The 17,775-nt window shown below is 54.2% G+C and overlaps 1 protein-coding gene across 1 annotated transcript in view; it reads left to right on the top strand.

The window, feature by feature from the left end:
- The first annotated feature begins 9,867 nt into the window (after positions 1–9,867).
- SPNS3 (SPNS lysolipid transporter 3, sphingosine-1-phosphate (putative)) overlaps positions 9,868–17,775 on the top strand; it is a 55,892-nt gene continuing 47,984 nt past the window's right edge. Inside the window, exons 1-3 of the mRNA XM_069083252.1 lie at positions 9,868–10,121; positions 12,872–12,937; positions 14,940–15,076. Coding sequence (XP_068939353.1) covers positions 9,917–10,121; positions 12,872–12,937; positions 14,940–15,076 — 408 coding nt within the window. The 5' untranslated portion in view covers positions 9,868–9,916. The remainder of the gene's footprint in view (positions 10,122–12,871; positions 12,938–14,939; positions 15,077–17,775) is intronic.

Below are 17,775 nucleotides of genomic sequence, written 5' to 3'. Positions count from 1 at the left end.
TAGATAGATAGATAGATAGATAGATAGATAGATAGATAGATAGATGGATGGATGGATGGATGGATGGATGGATGGATGGATGGATGGATGGATGGATGGATAGATAGATAGATGGATAGATGGATGGATGGATAGATGGATGGATAGATAGATGGATGGATAGATGGATGGATGGATGGATGAATGGATGGAAGGATGGAAGGATGGATGGATAGATAGGCAGATAGAGGCTTTTTTAAAGTTTGTTATGTGCCAGACACTGTCCTAAATGCTGTAAATACAAAGACAAATAAACAAGACCACCCCTGCTTTCAAGGTGTTGACATTCAGGCAAGGGATTCAACCACAAAGGGGACCTGGCGATGGGGAGTGGGATGGGGTACAAAACTGTAGAAGGCACAATTTGGAGCTGTGACTGGGGTCAGCCTCTGAAAAGGAAGCTGCCCTAGTGAAGGGCCCCCAGGGCCCTCCTGAAGATTCAGGGAATGGGCTGTCAGTGATGGCCCTGGTCCTTTCTCTAGGACTCAGGAGGAGGCCTTGGAGAGGTGCTAGGGGCCCCCAATATCCCCACTGCAGACACCCCGCTGGAGCTCTGCTTAGCCTGTTTATTCTTTGGGGAGCCCACCCCCAGGCCCAGAGTGTTTGCAGTTGGCAGACCTAGCCAGGGCTCACATTGGCCTGGTGCAGCCAGGGGTTGGGTGCTTACCAGCAAAGGCTTTGGATCAGGATGGTGGTAGGGGAGAAAGGGTGGTGGCTCGGACTCTCCAGCATCGCCTTTGGTTCTCACAAGGTTCCTATGAGACAGTCCAATCCTGGGAAGAGCAGATGAGGGGGCAGGGCAGCTGATGAAGGGTCATCTGGTCATCTGCCTACCTCTGTTCAAGACAATCCTTTAAAAATATCTTAAAAATGAATGCTTTAAAAACAAAGCTGTCCTCTCCTAACATCATCCCCTACGTGGAACCTTCTCATTGACTTTAGAAAAGTCCAGAGAACTAACCAACACTCTGTCAGTCTGACATTGTGTACCTTCTGTGGCAGTGTCCTGCCCTCCTCTTCCCCCAAACTCCAGGGCTTTGTCAGTCAGCATTGATGGTGACCTTGGGCTGAGTGCATCCCTGGCCCTGCTTCCTGCTCCCTGCACTCTCCTCTGGCAGTCAGGCTCCCACCCCGGGCACACAGCAGGCTGTTCAAAAGTGTTCTCTGCTTCAGGAGGCCGGCCCCTTCCCGGTCTGTCCCCTTGATGTAAATGTGGCCCTGCTATTCTTAGCATGGAAATTCCTGGAGGGTAAGGACTGTCTCTTTAAAAGTGTTGTGTCCTTAGTGCTTAGTACAGTGGCTGGGACGTGGCAGTGTTTATACACGGTGTTTCATTCATTTCACCCATGCCGAGGTCTCCTTTCCGGGAATATGGGCAGCACATCGCTCCTTCTCCTGGGTCTGCTTACTTAGTAATTCTCTGACCTCCTGATATTTGTCTTGATTCTGATGTGACTGCATAATATTCCTTTGTGCTCACAAACCACAGTTTATTCAGTCATTCTCCAGTCGCGGAACCCAATTTGTTTCCACTTGTTTCTGTGAAAAACGCTGCTGGGAATAAGGCAGAGCCTTTTCCTCTGTCTTGGATCTCCTTGGGGTAGGAGCCCCAAAGGATGTGAACAACCGGGTCAGCTTCTGAGCTCAGGATCAGGTGATTTCCAGAACAGTTGTCTCAGTTCTCAGCTTCGCCAACAGTGCCTCAGTGGGCCTGTCTTTCCACAGCCCCTCCAACATTGACAATTGGTGCATTCGGTCCTTGCCAGGTCTCTGGGTTGTTTTGATTGGTGTGTCCCTTTTTAGTCAGGACTTTGAGCCCCCTTGCATTCTGACTAGCTGGCCAGAGTATTTGGAGACCTGCCTCCTCAGAACTGGGCTTACTGAGGACCAGCACTGAGCAGAAGCAGCCTGACAGGGGCTGGGCCCAGACTCTGCCCCCCTCTTCCTCTGTCTCCCTCCTTCTCTCCTTTCTGCTCAGACCCATGATCTTTTCTTACCCCAAACTCCTAGAACTCTCTGCTGAGAGGAAAAATGAACCCCATTATCAGATACGGCACAGGCATACCTCGGAGATATTGCAGATCACTGCCATAAAGCCAGTCACACGAAGTTTTTGGTTTTCTGATACATGTAAAAAGTGATGTTTACACTATGGCATAGTCTATTAAGTGGGCAACAGAATTATGTTTAAAAATGTACATACCTTCATTAAAAAACTTTCTTGCTAAAAATGCTGCCACTCACCTGCACCTTCAGCAAGCTATGTGACTCTGCTGCTGACTGATCAGGGTGGCGGCTGCGGAAGGTCGGAGCGACTGGGGCAGTTTCTTAAATTAGACAACAATGACGTTTTCAGCATCGACGAAGTCTTCCTTTCTCTTAAACGCTATGAGACCATTGATTTCAATATTGTTGTGTCTCAGGGAAGAAGGAGGCCAGAGGAGGGGGAGAGAAGGGGTGGTAGGACAGCCCGGACATAGCCATTTGCCAGTTAAGTTCACTGGCTAATATGGGCGCTGTTCATGGTGCCCCAAATCATTCCCATAGTAACATCAAAGACCACTGGTCACAGCTCTCCCTGACAGACAGAACAATAATGAAACTCTTTGAAATGCTGGGGGCATGAGCAGAATGTGGTGCAGAGGTGCGATGTGAGCTCGCGCTGCTGGAAAAGCAGCACCGAGACACTGCCTTGACGCAGGGTTGCCACAAAGCTTCAATTTGTAAAAATGCAGTATTTGCACAGTAGCGCAAAGCTTCAAAGGCGTGCCTTACACAGAGTTTCTTCTTGGTCTCTAGTGCCCTCTGATGGCCTGTTCCTATCACAAAGAGGACCAGGAAGGGCAACCCTGCCTTATCTCACAGGTGGGGAAACTGAGGCCCACTAAGACAACGGGATTCCTACAAGGCCACACAGAGCATTAGGGCCTGAGCCAGGATAAGGACTCCCAGTCCAGGACTCTCTTTTTTCTAACTATTGAAGAAAGCCATCAAAACCCCAGTCTCTCTCTAGGGCTTTTTGTGCTTCCTCTCCCACCCGGTCGCAGCCTACAGAATGTCCCTCAGTTCTTTCTGAGGGCACTAGGCACCCGTTGGCGGGTTAGCCTGCTGCTGCTAGGTGTCTGATCAGTCTGGACCTCAGGCTCCCATGGAGGCTGGTCTAGGCAGCAGCAGAGAGGCAAAGGGTGGAGGGGGGGCCTTCCCCATGGATTCCTTCATAGCACATCTAAAAGATGGTGCCACTGTCAGGGAGTGTCCACACTGGGACACCTCTGGGGGGCTGTGTGTGGGTAGATGACAATTCATAGGAACCGTATCCAGGGTGATTTTGGGTCAAGTCCCCCCATAAATCAGAGATCTGGGCAGAGGTATGTCAACAATGCTACATGGCCAGCCCACCTCCCTCTTCAGGTCTGGGTGGTTATGTGATGTCATTGACCCCACTTCCTGAAGGCCGAAGTCTAGCCTTTCTCTAGCATGAATCACCCTGCTTTTTAACAGCGGCCTTAATGTAAGCAGAACCTTCCTTGGAAGAGGTGAGATGGGCTTCCAGGAAAAGGGGAGGCTGGGGGCCCTAGCTGGAGGGGGATGCACGTCCTGCTTCAGGCCTAGCCATTAAGCTGCCTTCTAACTCGGAAAGTCTGTGTTCTCCTGAAACAGGAAGTATTCCACTCAGCTCCCCTCTGTGATAGTTTAGCCGGCCAACCTGAATGGGCAGCTGATAGGGCCTGGAATGAAGGAGGAGGAACAGGGCAGTTTGGATTTTATCTAGGCAAGTGCCTAGGCCCTTTAAAGACCCCAAATAAGGGGAAGCTGGGGCGCAGTGAATAGAGCACTGGCTCTGGAGTCAGGAGGACCTGAGTTCAAATCCAGCTTCAGACACTTAACACAAAAACTAGCAGTGTGACCTTGGGCAGGTCACTTAACCCCAGTTGCCCTCCAAAAAGCAAAAAAAAAAAAAAAAAAACAAATACCAACATTCCACAGGCATTTTTTTGTGTCTGCCAAAGCCAGGACATGGCGTCTCCAGACAACTCCACTTCCTGTCTGTGTGACTCAGTTTCCTGATCCATCAAATGAGAAGGTTGGATGAGGTAATCTCTGAGATCCCTACAAGTCTGGAGCAGACTTGGGAGCCCCTGGATTAAAGGTGTGCATCACCTGGAGGGCAATGGAGAGACGTGCCTAGTGGGCACAAGCCACCTGAGATGGGCAATCAGTAATGTGCTTCAGAGAGCTGGCATAAAGGACGTCCTCAGGGAACAGAAGACAGAGTGTGGTTGTACAGTGAGGGCAGAAAGTCTGAGTGTTCTGCTGGTGGCCTTTGAGGGCAGGAGAAATCAAGGAAGGTTCCCAGCCCATTGGGAGGATCCTGATGGAAGGGCATGGGTGAGAGTGCACAGAGTGGGCAGGCAAGGAGGGGTGTGGCCAGCATCATGGGAGGAGATGGAAGATCCGCCAGATACTTTTTTGAAGAAATTAACTTTGCTTCTGTGGGGGAGGCGAGATCCCGGTTTTGTGGAGCCTAAACTCCCAGGGAGGTTTGGCAGCCAAGAGAGCAGAAGTGACCTCAAGTGGGTGAGAGAGACAGTGTCCGGGCCCAGGCAGACCATCCCGCTGATGGGATGCTTGGGGTGCCTATGTTTGTAATATCAGTTTGTAACATCGATTTGTAAAACCAGTCTGTAAAATCACATCCCCGCCCTCCCCCCCCCAGCCTCAGAGCATTAACTCTGTCCCTCCCCCCTGCCAGCACTCTGCCCAGCAGCAACCCATGAACTGCTTATTTCTGCTTGGTACAAGAACAAGCTGCACCTATGAATCCTTCACTAAACCATCTACAAGCTTTTTAGCTTAGGCAAATGTTATCTGCCCCTAGTATAATGGCCAGCTGCACCCATGAATCCTTCAGTGCACTAGCTGTAAATTAACTCCTTAGCCAATTAGGCCCACCCTGAATAATCTCTGTTGGCCTGGGTTCCCAGCATGGTCTTGTCAAACGTGACACTGATGGGTGGCAGACTACACACTTCTCAGTCAGCCTTGACTGCCAGCTGACTTAGTGACATTTCAAGCCTAAAACCACACCTCCAGGGAGTCCCCCCTCCCCTCACCCCGCCCTTGGGCTATTTCCCAGTGAATTATGGGTAACACGCCTGGGCAGTTGATATTAAAAGTGCATGTCCCTTTAAGCACTGACCACTCCTTAACTCCTCCCTTATCCCACCCTTACTCACCTAGTTAGCATAATTGACATCTGATTTCCTATTGTAACTCTTTATAAACTATACCTATGACTTCTTTGAGGTTTTGGGTTCCCTAAGACCTCCTGCCCGCTGTAAAGCATAGCAATAAACTTTGACCAACTTGACTCAGAATGCTTGAGCCTGTGAATTCATTCCAGACTGGCCACTCAGGGGCTCTGGTCATTGGAGCCCCTGAGACCCCTATTCTTCCCTCATCATTGCTGTCCTCTGCCCTCATCACCAGCACCTGGAGTCTTGGGTTCAGGTCTCGGTGCCACGTTTTAGGATGGATGTTGACAAGCTAGTGGGCATCCAGAGGAGGGCCAACAGGTCAGTGAAGGGCCCATGCCCTAGAGGAAGGCACTGGGCCTGCAGGGTGTAATGGGAATGCAAATTTGGAAGATCTTCCCTGCCCCTAGGCTAAAGTGCACCTGAAGCCTGGGGTGGGAGGCTTGTTTTTCAGTAGATACTTTTTGATTGGTCAGTGAGTCAATAAGGTTGTTACATTCTCTGAGCCAGGAGAAGGCTATATAAGCCCTGATGTGAGGCTTTGTTTTGGGGGCTCACTTTGAGAAGTGTTCTGTGATTTGATCTGGATTCTGGGAAGCCGTTGTCCAGAGTCCCCCCGGCTTTGAAAAACCCAGATGTTGATTGGGTATGGATGTAATGGTTGGACAGTTTGGAAATCTGTCTACTAGATCTGTTTCTGTCTTGATAATTCTGTCTGTGTATTCTGAAGTTCGGGGTGCTGACCTTTTTCCCCTGAACAAGGTAAACGATATATGTCTGACTGATTAAAGTAAGCTTGTTAACCCATTTTGAGTTGCTTTCCTTTATCAAAGCAGATCCAAGAACCTGTGGTAGCAGCAAACCCTGAGGACGCCAGGGTGCTTGCTGCTACAAAACCAAGATCTTTCATGCCCATAGCATAGACAATTTACTTTTGAATTAGCTCTGAACATTTCTTAGGTCACATTTTCAAAGTACAGAACTAAAGTTACCAAGGTGGCCACTGGCCCTAAACAAACAAAGTACATAGATAGCATTATCACTTCAATTCAAAACAAGAGTTCAAATAAAGTTCTCTGGGGGAGAGGGGAGGGGTATCCTTCCCCTCACACAGCTCCAGCCCCTGCCTCCAAGCACAGAGAGGGGGCTGGGCAACAAAACCAACAAAGTGGGGTCCTTAGGGATCCAAGGCACTTCATCCCACCCACCATAGTCACAAGTCCATCCTCCCCCAGGGTCCCAAACTGTGGGATGCAGCCAGGAAACACATTCAGTGCCCCTGCTTTGCTGCTCAGTTCTTATCTTTTCCTGTGGCTGAATTCCGAACTCCTGGGCTCCTTCTCCTCCCGCAGGCGGCAGCTGCTCCTGGCTTCTGCCCAGGTCCCGATGCAGGCAGCTCACCATTCCCGCTCTCAGCTCAGCGAAGTCCGCATGCAGGCCACTCTTCTCTCCTGCTCCACGGCTCCACAGAGTCACAGCTACCACAACTGGGAAACAAACAATTATCCCAGTCCCCATACTTTCCTTTTACTCTGCAGATCCTGTTTGTGACGCCATTTTGTAGCAGCAAGCACCCCGGCGTCCTCAGGGTTTGCTGCTACCACAGGTTCTTGGATCTGCTTTGATAAAGGAAAGCAACTCAAAATGGGTTAACAAGCTTACTTTAATCAGTCAGACATATATCGTTTACCTTGTTCAGGGGAAAAAGGTCAGCACCCCGAACTTCAGAATACACAGACAGAATTATCAAGTCAGAGAAACAGATCAAGTAGACAGATTTCCAAACTGTCCAACCATTATACCCATACCCAATCAACATCTGGGTTTTTCAAAGCCGGGGGGGCCCTGGACAACAGCTTCCCAGAATACAGATCAAATCACAGAACACTTCTCAAAGTGAGTCCCAAAACAAAGCTACACATCAGGACTTATATAGCCTTCTCCTGGCTCAGAGAATGTAACAACCTTATTGACCCACTGGCTAATCAAAAAGTATCTACTGAAAAACAAGCCTCCCACCCCAGGCTTCAGGTGCACTTTAGCCTAGGGGCAGGGAAGATCTTCCAAATTTGCATTCCCATTACACAGGGTCTGGAGAGAGAAGTCTCAGCAGGGAAGGGCTATCATGGGAGAGAAGAATCAGGTTTGTTCTAAGACTAGGAAGGATGGGTGGAAGTCTCAAAGAGGCAGACAGTTTTAATGTGATGAAAGACACACTCCCAGGTGAAAGGGGCTGCCTTCAGAGGTGGCTGGGTCCCCTGCCCCCGAAGGCTTCAGGCAGTGACTGGACGCCGACCTTTTCTCGTCCAAGCTGTGAGGAGAAGGGCCTCTTGTTCATGTCGGTGGTCTCTGGGGTCCCTTCTGATTCTGGATCTCAGGCAGCTGGTGGTGGAGAGGGTCAGACCTGGAGGACCCGCCCAGACGTGGTCTGGCTGTGGAAGCTGAGGCCTGTCTCCCCAGCCCTTGCTCCCCCTCTTTTGTGAGTTGATGCTGAGCCAGTGGCACATCCCTGGGTACAGGAGAGAAGCCCAAGTGAGAACGAGGTGCTTGAGCGACAAGGACCCACGCACGGCCTGCTCTTCACAAGCTAACTGGAAAGGCCAGTCCGCCCATCACCACCAGGGGAGGTTAGTGCACCAGGTGGCCACTAGGTGGCTCTAGACGCAAGTCACTGCTCCCAGGGCTTCAGAGCGTGTCCAGCGTCCATGGGCAGCGAGTCCCAAAGGGACAGCATCCCCAGGATGGACGCCTTAGAGGCTGACAAGCTCTTAGACTGCCTTTTCCAACCCCATAGCTGCAGGATTTGGATGCTCTGGAAGCAGACTGAATTCAGTATTGACTCAGGAGTATGAAAATGGAATATTCCTTAGAAATATTAACATTCTGGAAATACCGACCCGGTCCAGGAAATCCCTCCAATCTGACCTGCACTTTACATTTACGTTACACTGACAATCCACTCTGCGGCCACACGTGTTACTGGACACAGGAAAAGGAAACTGTAAAGCTCCTGCTTGCACCCAACCTTCTCCTGGGCTGCATGATCAGGAGAGCGTATGGGAAGGCAGGCTCACCCTCTGTGGATCAGATCTGTCATCGGCAGAGCAACCAGGAAGAAGGGGCCGGAAGTGGGAGCCACTGCCCGGCTTGGTCTCCGAAGGTCTTCCCTCTCAGCACCCCCACTCCGTGTTATTAGAAGGGCTTGGCAAACACTAAGTGCTTAGTCAGCGTTGCTTGTTGACTGACTCATCTCCTTGACCATGGAGTCTCTATTCTGACAGGAAGAGTCTTGGACTGGTGCCAAGATGGCACCGGCACCTGGCCCAGTCCGTCTGAGCATGGGGGATAGTCACTCCCTCCACCCCGCGTGACTTATGGGAAGCTGGGCTGTCCTGTCTCTTCCTCCCTTTTTTCTTGCTCCGGAATCAGGTGAATGGTTGACTGCTGTCTTCTTGACGACAAAAGGAAAGGGCATCGTGTGCCCTTGGAGCGTTCTTTGCCAGTGCACGGTTTCTGCTTTCCTCACTTTCTCCCTGCTCTATTTCCCTGGGCTAGGCTTTCGGCAGGACAGCAGGGCAGCAGGAATCTTCCACCACGGCCACGCCGCCATTCATGCCTCCCATCCTCCTCTGTGTCTTGAAAATGAAGTTATTCTGTGCACCGACGTGGCACCTTGCTCCCGTGGCTTCCGCTGTGTGGCAAGGCGAGCGTGAGCTTCCTGCCACCCACTGGCGTCCACGTTGCCCCAACTGCTTTGGGTCCGCTTGAAGGCTCTAGGGAATGGCGATGCTGGGGCAGCCGGGTTCTTGCTCGGCACCGGCGGCTTTGCAGTTGGAAATAAAATCTCTTCCTTCTCCTTACCGGCTGGGTGTCGGGCGGACCTCTGCTCCGCCCCGGCAGGTGACGGGTTTGGTAGATGCTGCTGCTGCTGCTGCTGCGGCTGCTGCGGCTGCTGCAGGTGAAGATGCGCTCATGCGCACTGTGTCGGATCGCATCCTGCGCCGGCCTCCGTGTGCACAACACTGAGCTTCACATTCTCTGCTCCTGAACCCCAAATGCGTGCTTTCCGAGCACTGCTCCCAGTGGCCCCGTTCTGCCGGCCGCAGGCTCACAGCCAGGAGGCAGCCTGGGTCCTCACTCTCTCCCCGCCCGCTTCTGTCCTCTGCTCTGATTCTCCCTCCACCCTGGGGCAAGCTCGCATTGCCTCACACCTGGACCACGGCAGTAGCTTCCCAGGCCCCGGGAGGGCTCCAAGGCAGTGAACGCAGAGTCGGGCGGTGGCGGGGAAGGATGATGGATTTAGGGGCGCTGGGGAAGGTCGGGACATGGGGAACGCCTTGTCTGCAGGAGGCACGAAGTGTGGCCTGCTGCTGACGTCGGGCCCCTGGCATCATCTTCTCCAGGCCTCAGCCCTCAGAGGAGGAGACGTGGGCCCACAATGGGGAAGTGGCTGTCCTCGGCCTCCTCCCCCGCCCCTCCCTCAGCAGTGCGCAGAGCTCCAGCGCCTGTGGCTGGGCCGCTGCCCTTGAGGTTTCTGGGGGCCACAGGAAGCGCCTGAGGCTGCGGCGGCAGCGGCGGCTGGGGCCCTGGAGGCAGATGCATCTGCTCTGCACCGGAGTGGCATGGAGGAGCCTGGCCCAGGGGAAGCGTCCAGCCTGAGAGCCCAGCCGGCCCCTCGCCTTTATGGGGCAGCCGCATCCCAGGCCGGCCGGGAGACGAAGGGGCCCGGGGGCGCCCGGGGCATCCCCCGCCGCAGGGCTTATGGGGCTGTCGCTGTCCTCTGCTTTATCAACCTGCTTAACTACATGACTTGGTTCATCATCCCAGGTGAGCTGGCCGGGGCAGGGAGGAAGGGAGGCCCGGACCGTCCCTCACACAGTCAGTCAACCAACGTTGAGCCAGCCCCTTCTGTGAACTAGGTGCTGTGCTAAGCAGGGGGCACACAGCCAAGCCCCCTCCCCCGCTCCCGGCATGAAGGAGCTCACATCTTGACGGGGAAGGTGCTGCCGAGGACTGAGTGCAGGACCAAAGTCAGGAAGACCTGAGTTCAAATGCAACCTCCGAATGCCTCCCTGTCTTCCTCTGCAAAGAGGGGGAGAGCAATGTGGAATCACTTAGTTCCCAGGGCTGTTGTGAAGATCAGATGAAAGAACAGTTGTGAAAGTGCTTAGCCTGGGGCCTGGCACACTGTAGGTGTGCTACATAAATGCTGGCTATTATGATTAATGAATGGGATTGCTCAAGGAGCTGACTGGACAGAGTGAATCCACTATCTGCAGCTGAATGCAGATGCATTTATTAAGCATTTCCTGTATACAAAGCTCAGTGCATAGGCAGCAAACACACTGGGGACAGCAGAGGACAGAAGTCAGACCCTGCCCCCCAGCCAGGCTCTAATGAGAGGCTTCCGATCAGCTGAGATGGAAAGGCCCCCAGGGTCCCTCAGGTGGAGTGGAGCAGATGGCCGGGCCTCTTCTCCACTGTGGTCCCCAGGGATACAGTGACTCCCCTCTCTGCTGCTGACCCCTGGACACGCTGGGCTGGCTCTGGCCCGATGGGGACCTGGAAGTCAGGGGTCAGGTTAGAAGTGGGGCTTGTGCCTGATGGGGGCCAGATGAGGTCGGATGAAACAAGGCTCTGGGGGAGCTTTGTGGATCCTACCTGAAGGCCTTTCTCCCAGCCCAGGAGCTGACTCAGCAGAAATGGAGATGAGTCCGGCCAGCTTCTGTGGCCAGTTCAGGATGAGGACCACACGAGTCACAGCACCCAGGTGGGGTGGGGGTGGGGGGGCATAAAGTACCCTGCATGGCCACATGCATAAATCTCATTTGGGCCTCACAACCACCCATGAAGCAGGGACTCTGATTATACCCATTTTACAGAAGACAAAACAGACAGAAAGGGGGAAGTGCCTGAGGCCAGGCTTGAACTCAGGTCTTCCCACCTCCCAGCAGGGTCCTGGGGTATCAGGGTAGTGTCCGGCAGAGCTCTGGCCTGGAACTGGACTCTGACTAAGCCTTAGGGGCTGTGTGGCCCTGGGCAAGTTGCCTGACCTCCCCTCTTTCATTTTATAAATCGGACACAAGGTTCAGGAGTCAGGCCAGAGGAGAGAATTCAAGAGACAGATTTCTTCCTAGTCAAGAGGGCAGCAAGCACAAAGCAGGCAACCCTGGGGGTGGTGATAGCAGGGTAAGAATGCAGAGGGTTGCTTTATACAAAGTTTGGGGCACTTAGCCAGGACTGCAACAAGCTCTTAGTTGAGGAGTTAAATGCAGGAAAAAAGGTGTAGGGAAGGGGGGGGGGACAGGTGTGCTGGGTACAATTCAAGGATGTGGCCACAAAATGAGGGCTTGGCTTGCTCCAGTTTGGGGGCAGTCACATACCCAGAGGGACTTGTCCAAGGTCTCTCAGGCAGGTAGTGCTTGGCATGGCTGGGATCTGAGCATAGGTGCCTCAGGTCTGGCCTCCAGACACACCACCACAACCCACGACATCCCATGTGCACAAAACTCTACCCAGGTCAAGCCTGAACAAATGCTCTGTGGATAGCTTGTGTCCGATGGGTTTCTCATTCACGCTCCTTGAGGATGAAGTTTCCCTCCTGAATGTGGACCATTCCTCAGTTACTAAAGGCCTGACTTTGTGCTAGGCAGGCTAAGTGCTGGGGATACAACTTTTAAAAAGAGGGCCTGGGGCAGCTAGGTGGCACAGGACGGTAGGACCCGGTTCAGTTCCAGCCTCAGACACTTAACACCCACACAAAAAAAACTAGCCGTGTAACCTTGGGCAAGTTACTTAACCCCAATTGGCAAAAAAAAAAAAAAAAGACAGGGCCTGCCCTCAAGGAGTGTACAGTTAGGTGAAAGGCAGCTAAAGGTGCAGTTGGCAGGGTGGGGGAAGGGAGGCATGCCTGCGCCCAGTCCAGAGGCCCACACTCAATTGTCCTGGAGCCCTTTGGGAGGGGCGCTCTGCTCCTCCCTTCAGCCCCTTCAGCAGCACAGGATACTAGGGGTGCTGATAAGTGTCCCAAGGAGCAGCTCATGGGAAAGGGAGTGGGCATAGGGCCTTTCTTGGGCTGCATTTTATTCCTGCTTTAGAGAAGGTGATAGAGGGGGCTGATGGGGGGAGGGATGGTCAGTCCTGTGGCCCCGAATTCTCCCTAGGATTCAGGTGCAAAGAGATTCTTGAGGAGCTGCCTGAATCTGGGGCCTCCCCCTCACCTGTGGCCCTGGGGAGGAGGCCCAAGAAGGCCTTGGTTCTACCCCAAGCCACCCCTTCCATCCCTTCTCCACAGGGCTTTGACACATTTGGGAAACCCTGACAACCACTGAAAATCTCACCAGTGACGGTGTGTGTGTATGTGTGTGTGTGTGTGTGTGTGTGTGTGTGTGTGTGTGTGTGTGTGAGAGAGAGAGAGAGAGAGAGAGAGACAGAGACAGAGACACACACACACACACAGAGAGTCAAGAAACAGAGACAGAGTCAGAGACAGAAACAGAGAGGGAGAGCCTGAGAGAGACTCTCCAGGCGCCAGCCAGCTGCTGCCTCTGTTTACCCATTGGACTCTTGGTTTGTAGGGGTGCTCCTGGACATTCAGAAGCACTTTGACCTCAGTGACTCGGCAGCTGGCTTACTGCAGACAGGTAAGGAAGGTGGGCTGTGGAGGTGGGGGGCACTCCTGGGGCTGGACTCCACCCTCTCTGCCTCTCTGCTCTGGTCGTCTGACCTCCTCTCCCTGCTGCCTTGATTCTCTGCTCCCCTTGGCCCTGGGTAGCATCTCTGGCCCCAGAATTTGGAGACACTGTTACTCAGGACAGGGGATGGCAGAGTATGGGTCTCCTCCAGCTCTTTTGACCTAATGCCTCCCAGGCTTTGCAGGAAGCAGGCACTGGGAGCCATCAGATGTCAGCAGGCCGCAGCCAGTGGCTGGAGGCAGATCAGGCCTGGGCAGTCCTGTCCTCCTTCGAGGCCATTTCTGGGTCTCATTCATCTCAGCCCAATTGGCAGCAACAGTCCTTCTTTATCAGGGCAAGGAGGCCATCAGCCCAGCCCATCTGTGCGGGCGTGGCCTCTGACCACAAGGGCTGACCAACTGAAGCCAGACAGAGATAAGGCTGGTGCTGATAAGGCTGGTTTGGGTTGCTCAGCCTCAAGGTTCCCCTCTGCCCCCTTTCTCAGGCCTTGTTCGTGCTCCCAGGTGCCAGTACAGGGGATGGGCACAAAGGGAGGGTGGCCTAAGGTGAGGCCAGCCTCAGGACCAGAGCTAGTAGGGCAGTGACCAAGCTCCATCTCCCTCCCCTCAGGGAAGGCTCTAAGCCTCTGCTCAGCCAGAACACAGGGACCCAGTCTCCCTCCAAGACCCCCAGGGTTGGCCTTGGGGGTCCCTCAGGCTGCCTTCTGCTTTGGTATCTTCAGGCATGTGGGGAGACCGATGTGGACATGTGGGTCCAGCTCTGGAGCCACAGTTAAGGAAAGAGGCCTACGGCTCAAGGGCAGCCTGAGGAGAACAGCCCGGGTGGGGATGGGAACCGAGGAGCGCAGTGCAGGCATTTGCAGGAGAGGGGAAGCCCATGCAGGTGCTCCGAGGGCAGGAAAAGCAGCAGGACCAAGGCCTGGGCCTACACGGACTCTGTTCTCCAGGAGCTCAGGAGACACCGCCTCCAGGTGGGCCCAGCAGGAAAGGGGAGGCCTCTCGAGGTCCTAGTTGGGGAGCAGCCCTAGACTGAAGACCAGACCCCTGGCCAAGGCTCAGGGGAAGGCACTGGAAGGCTGGAATTTTTCAACTTAAAAAAAAAAACCAAACCAGAAAAAAAGAGAGGGCTGTGTCCTCTCCAATTGGAGGCCAAGCCATGGTTCGGGCCAGATCTGAGGGACTGCGAATGGGGTGGTGGGAAAGTCTGAGTTCAAATCTCCACTGCGGACACTGGGCGCTTTAACCCCTGCTTCCCTCAGCTTACTCATCTGTCAAATGGGGATAATAACCGTTTCTAAGATCTGAGATGGTGTTTCTAAAGCCCTTGGAAGCATTCTGGAAAAGCCTTCTATTATCATCATTGAAGGAGGTGGAGCTCAGTGGAGGGAGGAGAAGCTGCTGGTTGTCGAGGGGCTGTTTTATAGGGCATTGTTACATCTAATGCTTGTGCGGGAGAGGGAGACCCTTTTATCCACATCTGCAGAGACCCAGGCATCAGCTATATTGGAACTATGGTCTGACACAGCTCAGAAAGAATTCTGTGAGGGGGCCAGGACCAGAGACGAAGCCACGCCCAGGACAGAGCCCCTCTCTGTAAGCCTGGGCTCCTGGGACTTGGGCCGTGGAACCGAGCGGGAGGTCTCAAAAGGAGTGAGCTCCCAGGCTTGGGAAGTGTTCGCACTCTGACAGGCTAGCTGAGAGCGCAGGGACCCACACCGCCAGGGCTGCTCCCGCCCTGTCAGGCTGGTCTGGCAGCTGGCTGAGCTTGGACAAGCCGCCACTCCCCGGCCCTCCCTGCCCCATTCATCCCTCCTGCTTCGCCTCCCTTGGCCAGCTGAGTGCTGCACCCCAGGCATCCTATCCTCACCCCTCTACCAGGGATGGGGAGTGGGAGCCCTGGAGCCAGCCCTGCCCAGAAGGAGCCTCAGGCAATCTGCTTCCCCTCCCTGCAGTGTTCATCTCCGGTCTGCTGCTGGCCGCTCCCCTGTTCGGCTACCTTGGGGACCGCTACAGTCGGAAGGTCACTCTGAGCATTGGGATCATCCTCTGGTCCAGCGGGAGCCTCAGCGGCTCCTTCCTCCCAGGCAGGGTAGGTGCCTGCGGGCCCTGGAGTACCCAGACCACAGTGGCTGTTGGTGATTTCTCCACCAGCTCGAGGGGGAGTTGGGAAAGACAGCCCAGAGCTAGGCCAGGTGGGGCTGTCCCCTCCTCTGCCTCGGCTACCACCTCTTCCTAGCTGGAGCTCCTTTTTCAGCAGCCCTGGGGTTGGGAGCTGCACTGTTTGTAACTTCCCCAGGCCCCAGGTCCTGAAAAACACAGATCTGGATGGTTTTCTCTCAGAGAAGAACCCCTGGCAGCACCTTGGGCCCCATAGTCTCTGGTCAGAGGCTCCTCAGTCCCAAGGGACCATTAAGCTCACAGCCTTCATTTTGCAGATGAGGAAACAGGCCCCAGGCCCTGAGCCTTCCCTTCCTTCCCTGCCCCCTCTCAGAGGCCCAGAGTCCTCAAGCCTCAAGCTGCCTCCTGACAGACCAAAGGGTTGAGTGACTGCCTCTCCCAGGCCAGCCTCTGATCTGAGAAGGCACCAAGCTCTGGACATGGGAGTTCTAGCCCTGCCTTTCCTAGCTCCTCTCCTCAGAGCATCGGAGAAGGTCTCAGGGAGTCCAGGAGCAGCAGGGCTGGGCTGGGAAGTCTGCTTTTGGTCCTTGTCTGTGACCTGAGGGATAGGAAATTCCTTTTGGAGAGCAAAGAATTATTTTGGGATCAGCTCAAAAGAAAATTGTCAGCAGAGGTTGAATTTCCTTTGGGGATATGCCCTGGCAGAGTACCCCATCTGCTGCTCCCCTCCTTCCTTCCTTTCTCTCTCCCTCTCCCTCCCCCCGTCTCAGATCAATGGATTTGATTGTAAAGCACATAGCAGACCCTATAGACCCCCGTATCCCCTCCTCTTCTCTTCTCCCTCCTCTTCCTCCCCTTCCCTCCCTTCCCCTCCCTATGCTCCCTCTCCCCTCTCTATGCTCTCCTTCCCTTTCTCCTCCCTCTCCTCTCCTCCTTTCCCTTCACTCCCCTCCCTCTGCTCCCCTTCTCTCCCTCCCTTCCCCTCCTCCTCTCCTTCCCTGATCTCCTCTTTCAGAAGCCTCCTTAGCTCCTCTTTTCTCTCTGCCTCTCTCTGCCCCTCTGCCCCTCTGCCTCTCTCTGCCCCTCTCTGCCCCTCTGCCTCTCTCTGCCTTTTCTGCCTCTCTCTGCCCCTCTCTGCCTCTCTTTGCCTTTTTCTGCCTTTTCTGCCTCTCTGCCTTTTTTGCCTCTGTCTTCCTCTCTCTCTCTGCCTCCTATCTCCTACATCTCTTACCTCCTCAGTTACTCAGCTTCCTCCACCCTCCCTCTCCTGTAAGCCCGGAAATAACACGTCCTCAGCTGGAGGGACCTGCAGGAAGTAAGGCCTGGGTATGAAGGCTCCCTATGTGACCTTGGCCATGTCCTTGCCCCCTGCTGGGCCCCTTGATGTGCCACTGGTGCCAGAAAGCAGTGAGCAGAGGAGAGAGAGCCTTGGGGCGGAGGAATCATCCGTGGGGATGGGAGGGCTATTTGATCAGTGGTTGAGGTGAACAAGTGTCCCTGGGTCAGAGCCAGATGAGGCCTTGGAGACCATCAAGTCCAGCCCCTCCTGTGACAGAATGGGGAAACTGAGGAATCCCAGCCAGAGAAAGGGTCTTTTGGAAGTGGCAAGTGTTGAAGCCAGGCTTAGAACCCAGGTTTCCACACTGCCTGTTGGGGAAAGTTGCTGGTCAGGAGCAACCTGCCTTTTGGGATGGTGAGCTCCCCTTCTCTGGAGGGCTTTCAGCAGAGGCAAGGCAAGCTTGGCAGGAATGTTTCGAGGAAATGCTGGGTCCCGGCCAGACCCAGGGCAGGGCAGCTTGCTTTTCTGGAATGACTCCAAAGCCCTTGCTGGGGCCCCCAAAGCACCCCACCCTCTGAATAAGAAGAGTTCCTATTTTTAGGTTTGCAAATCACTTTGCAAATATAAATCTTGGGAGGTAGATGCAGATGGAAAACTGAGGCAGTCAGGTAAAGTGACTTGCCCAAGGTCATGCAGGTAGTGAAATGGACAAACTTGGTTTTGAACCCAGGACCTGGGACCCCAGAGCCATTGATTCTCTGCCCGACGCTGAGCTCCCAGGCTCCAGCTGCCAGGCTTGTTCCTCCCTTGGCTCCCCAGGCTGGACCAGGGCCCTGGCAGAGTTGGCTGTCACAGTCCTGCCCTCTTCCCAAGCTTAGCAGGCCCCTCCCTGCCCCACAGCTACCCAGGGGCTGTCCTTCCAGATGACCAGGTCCCACCAACAACCCCCAAACTTGCCCTCCCCCAAAACTCCATGCAGCAGCACATTTTCCCCATCTCATCTCCTCCTCTTCTCCCCTTCTCCCTTCCCCAGAGTCCTCTCTTCCCCCCTCTCCTCTCCTTTTTTCTTCCCTCCATCCCCCTCTATCCAGTGTCTTTTCCCTCTTTCTTTTCCCCCCAGAGTCCTCTCTTCCTCCCCTCTCCTCTCCTTTTTTCTTCCCTCCATCCCCCTCTCTCCAGTGTCCTCTCTTCCCCCCCTCCAGTGTCCTCTCTTCCCCCCTCCAGTGTCCTGTCTTCCCCCCCCTCCAGTGTCCTCTCTTCCCCCCTCCAGAGTCCTCTCTTCCCCCCCTCTCCTCTCCTTTTTTCTTCCCTCCATCCCCCTCTCTCCAGTGTCTTTTCCCTCTTTCTTTTCCCCCCAGAGTCCTCTCTTCCTCCCCTCTCCTCTCCTTTTT

This window comes from Petaurus breviceps, unplaced genomic scaffold (genome assembly GCF_028583685.1).
Source record: "Petaurus breviceps papuanus isolate PSGF00001 unplaced genomic scaffold, PetGlider_PUasm1.0 173, whole genome shotgun sequence".
In the NCBI taxonomy this organism is placed as follows: Eukaryota; Metazoa; Chordata; class Mammalia; order Diprotodontia; family Petauridae; genus Petaurus; species Petaurus breviceps.
The sequence above is the reverse complement of the archived record's forward strand: the minus strand, read 5'-3'. Positions and strand labels throughout refer to the sequence as shown.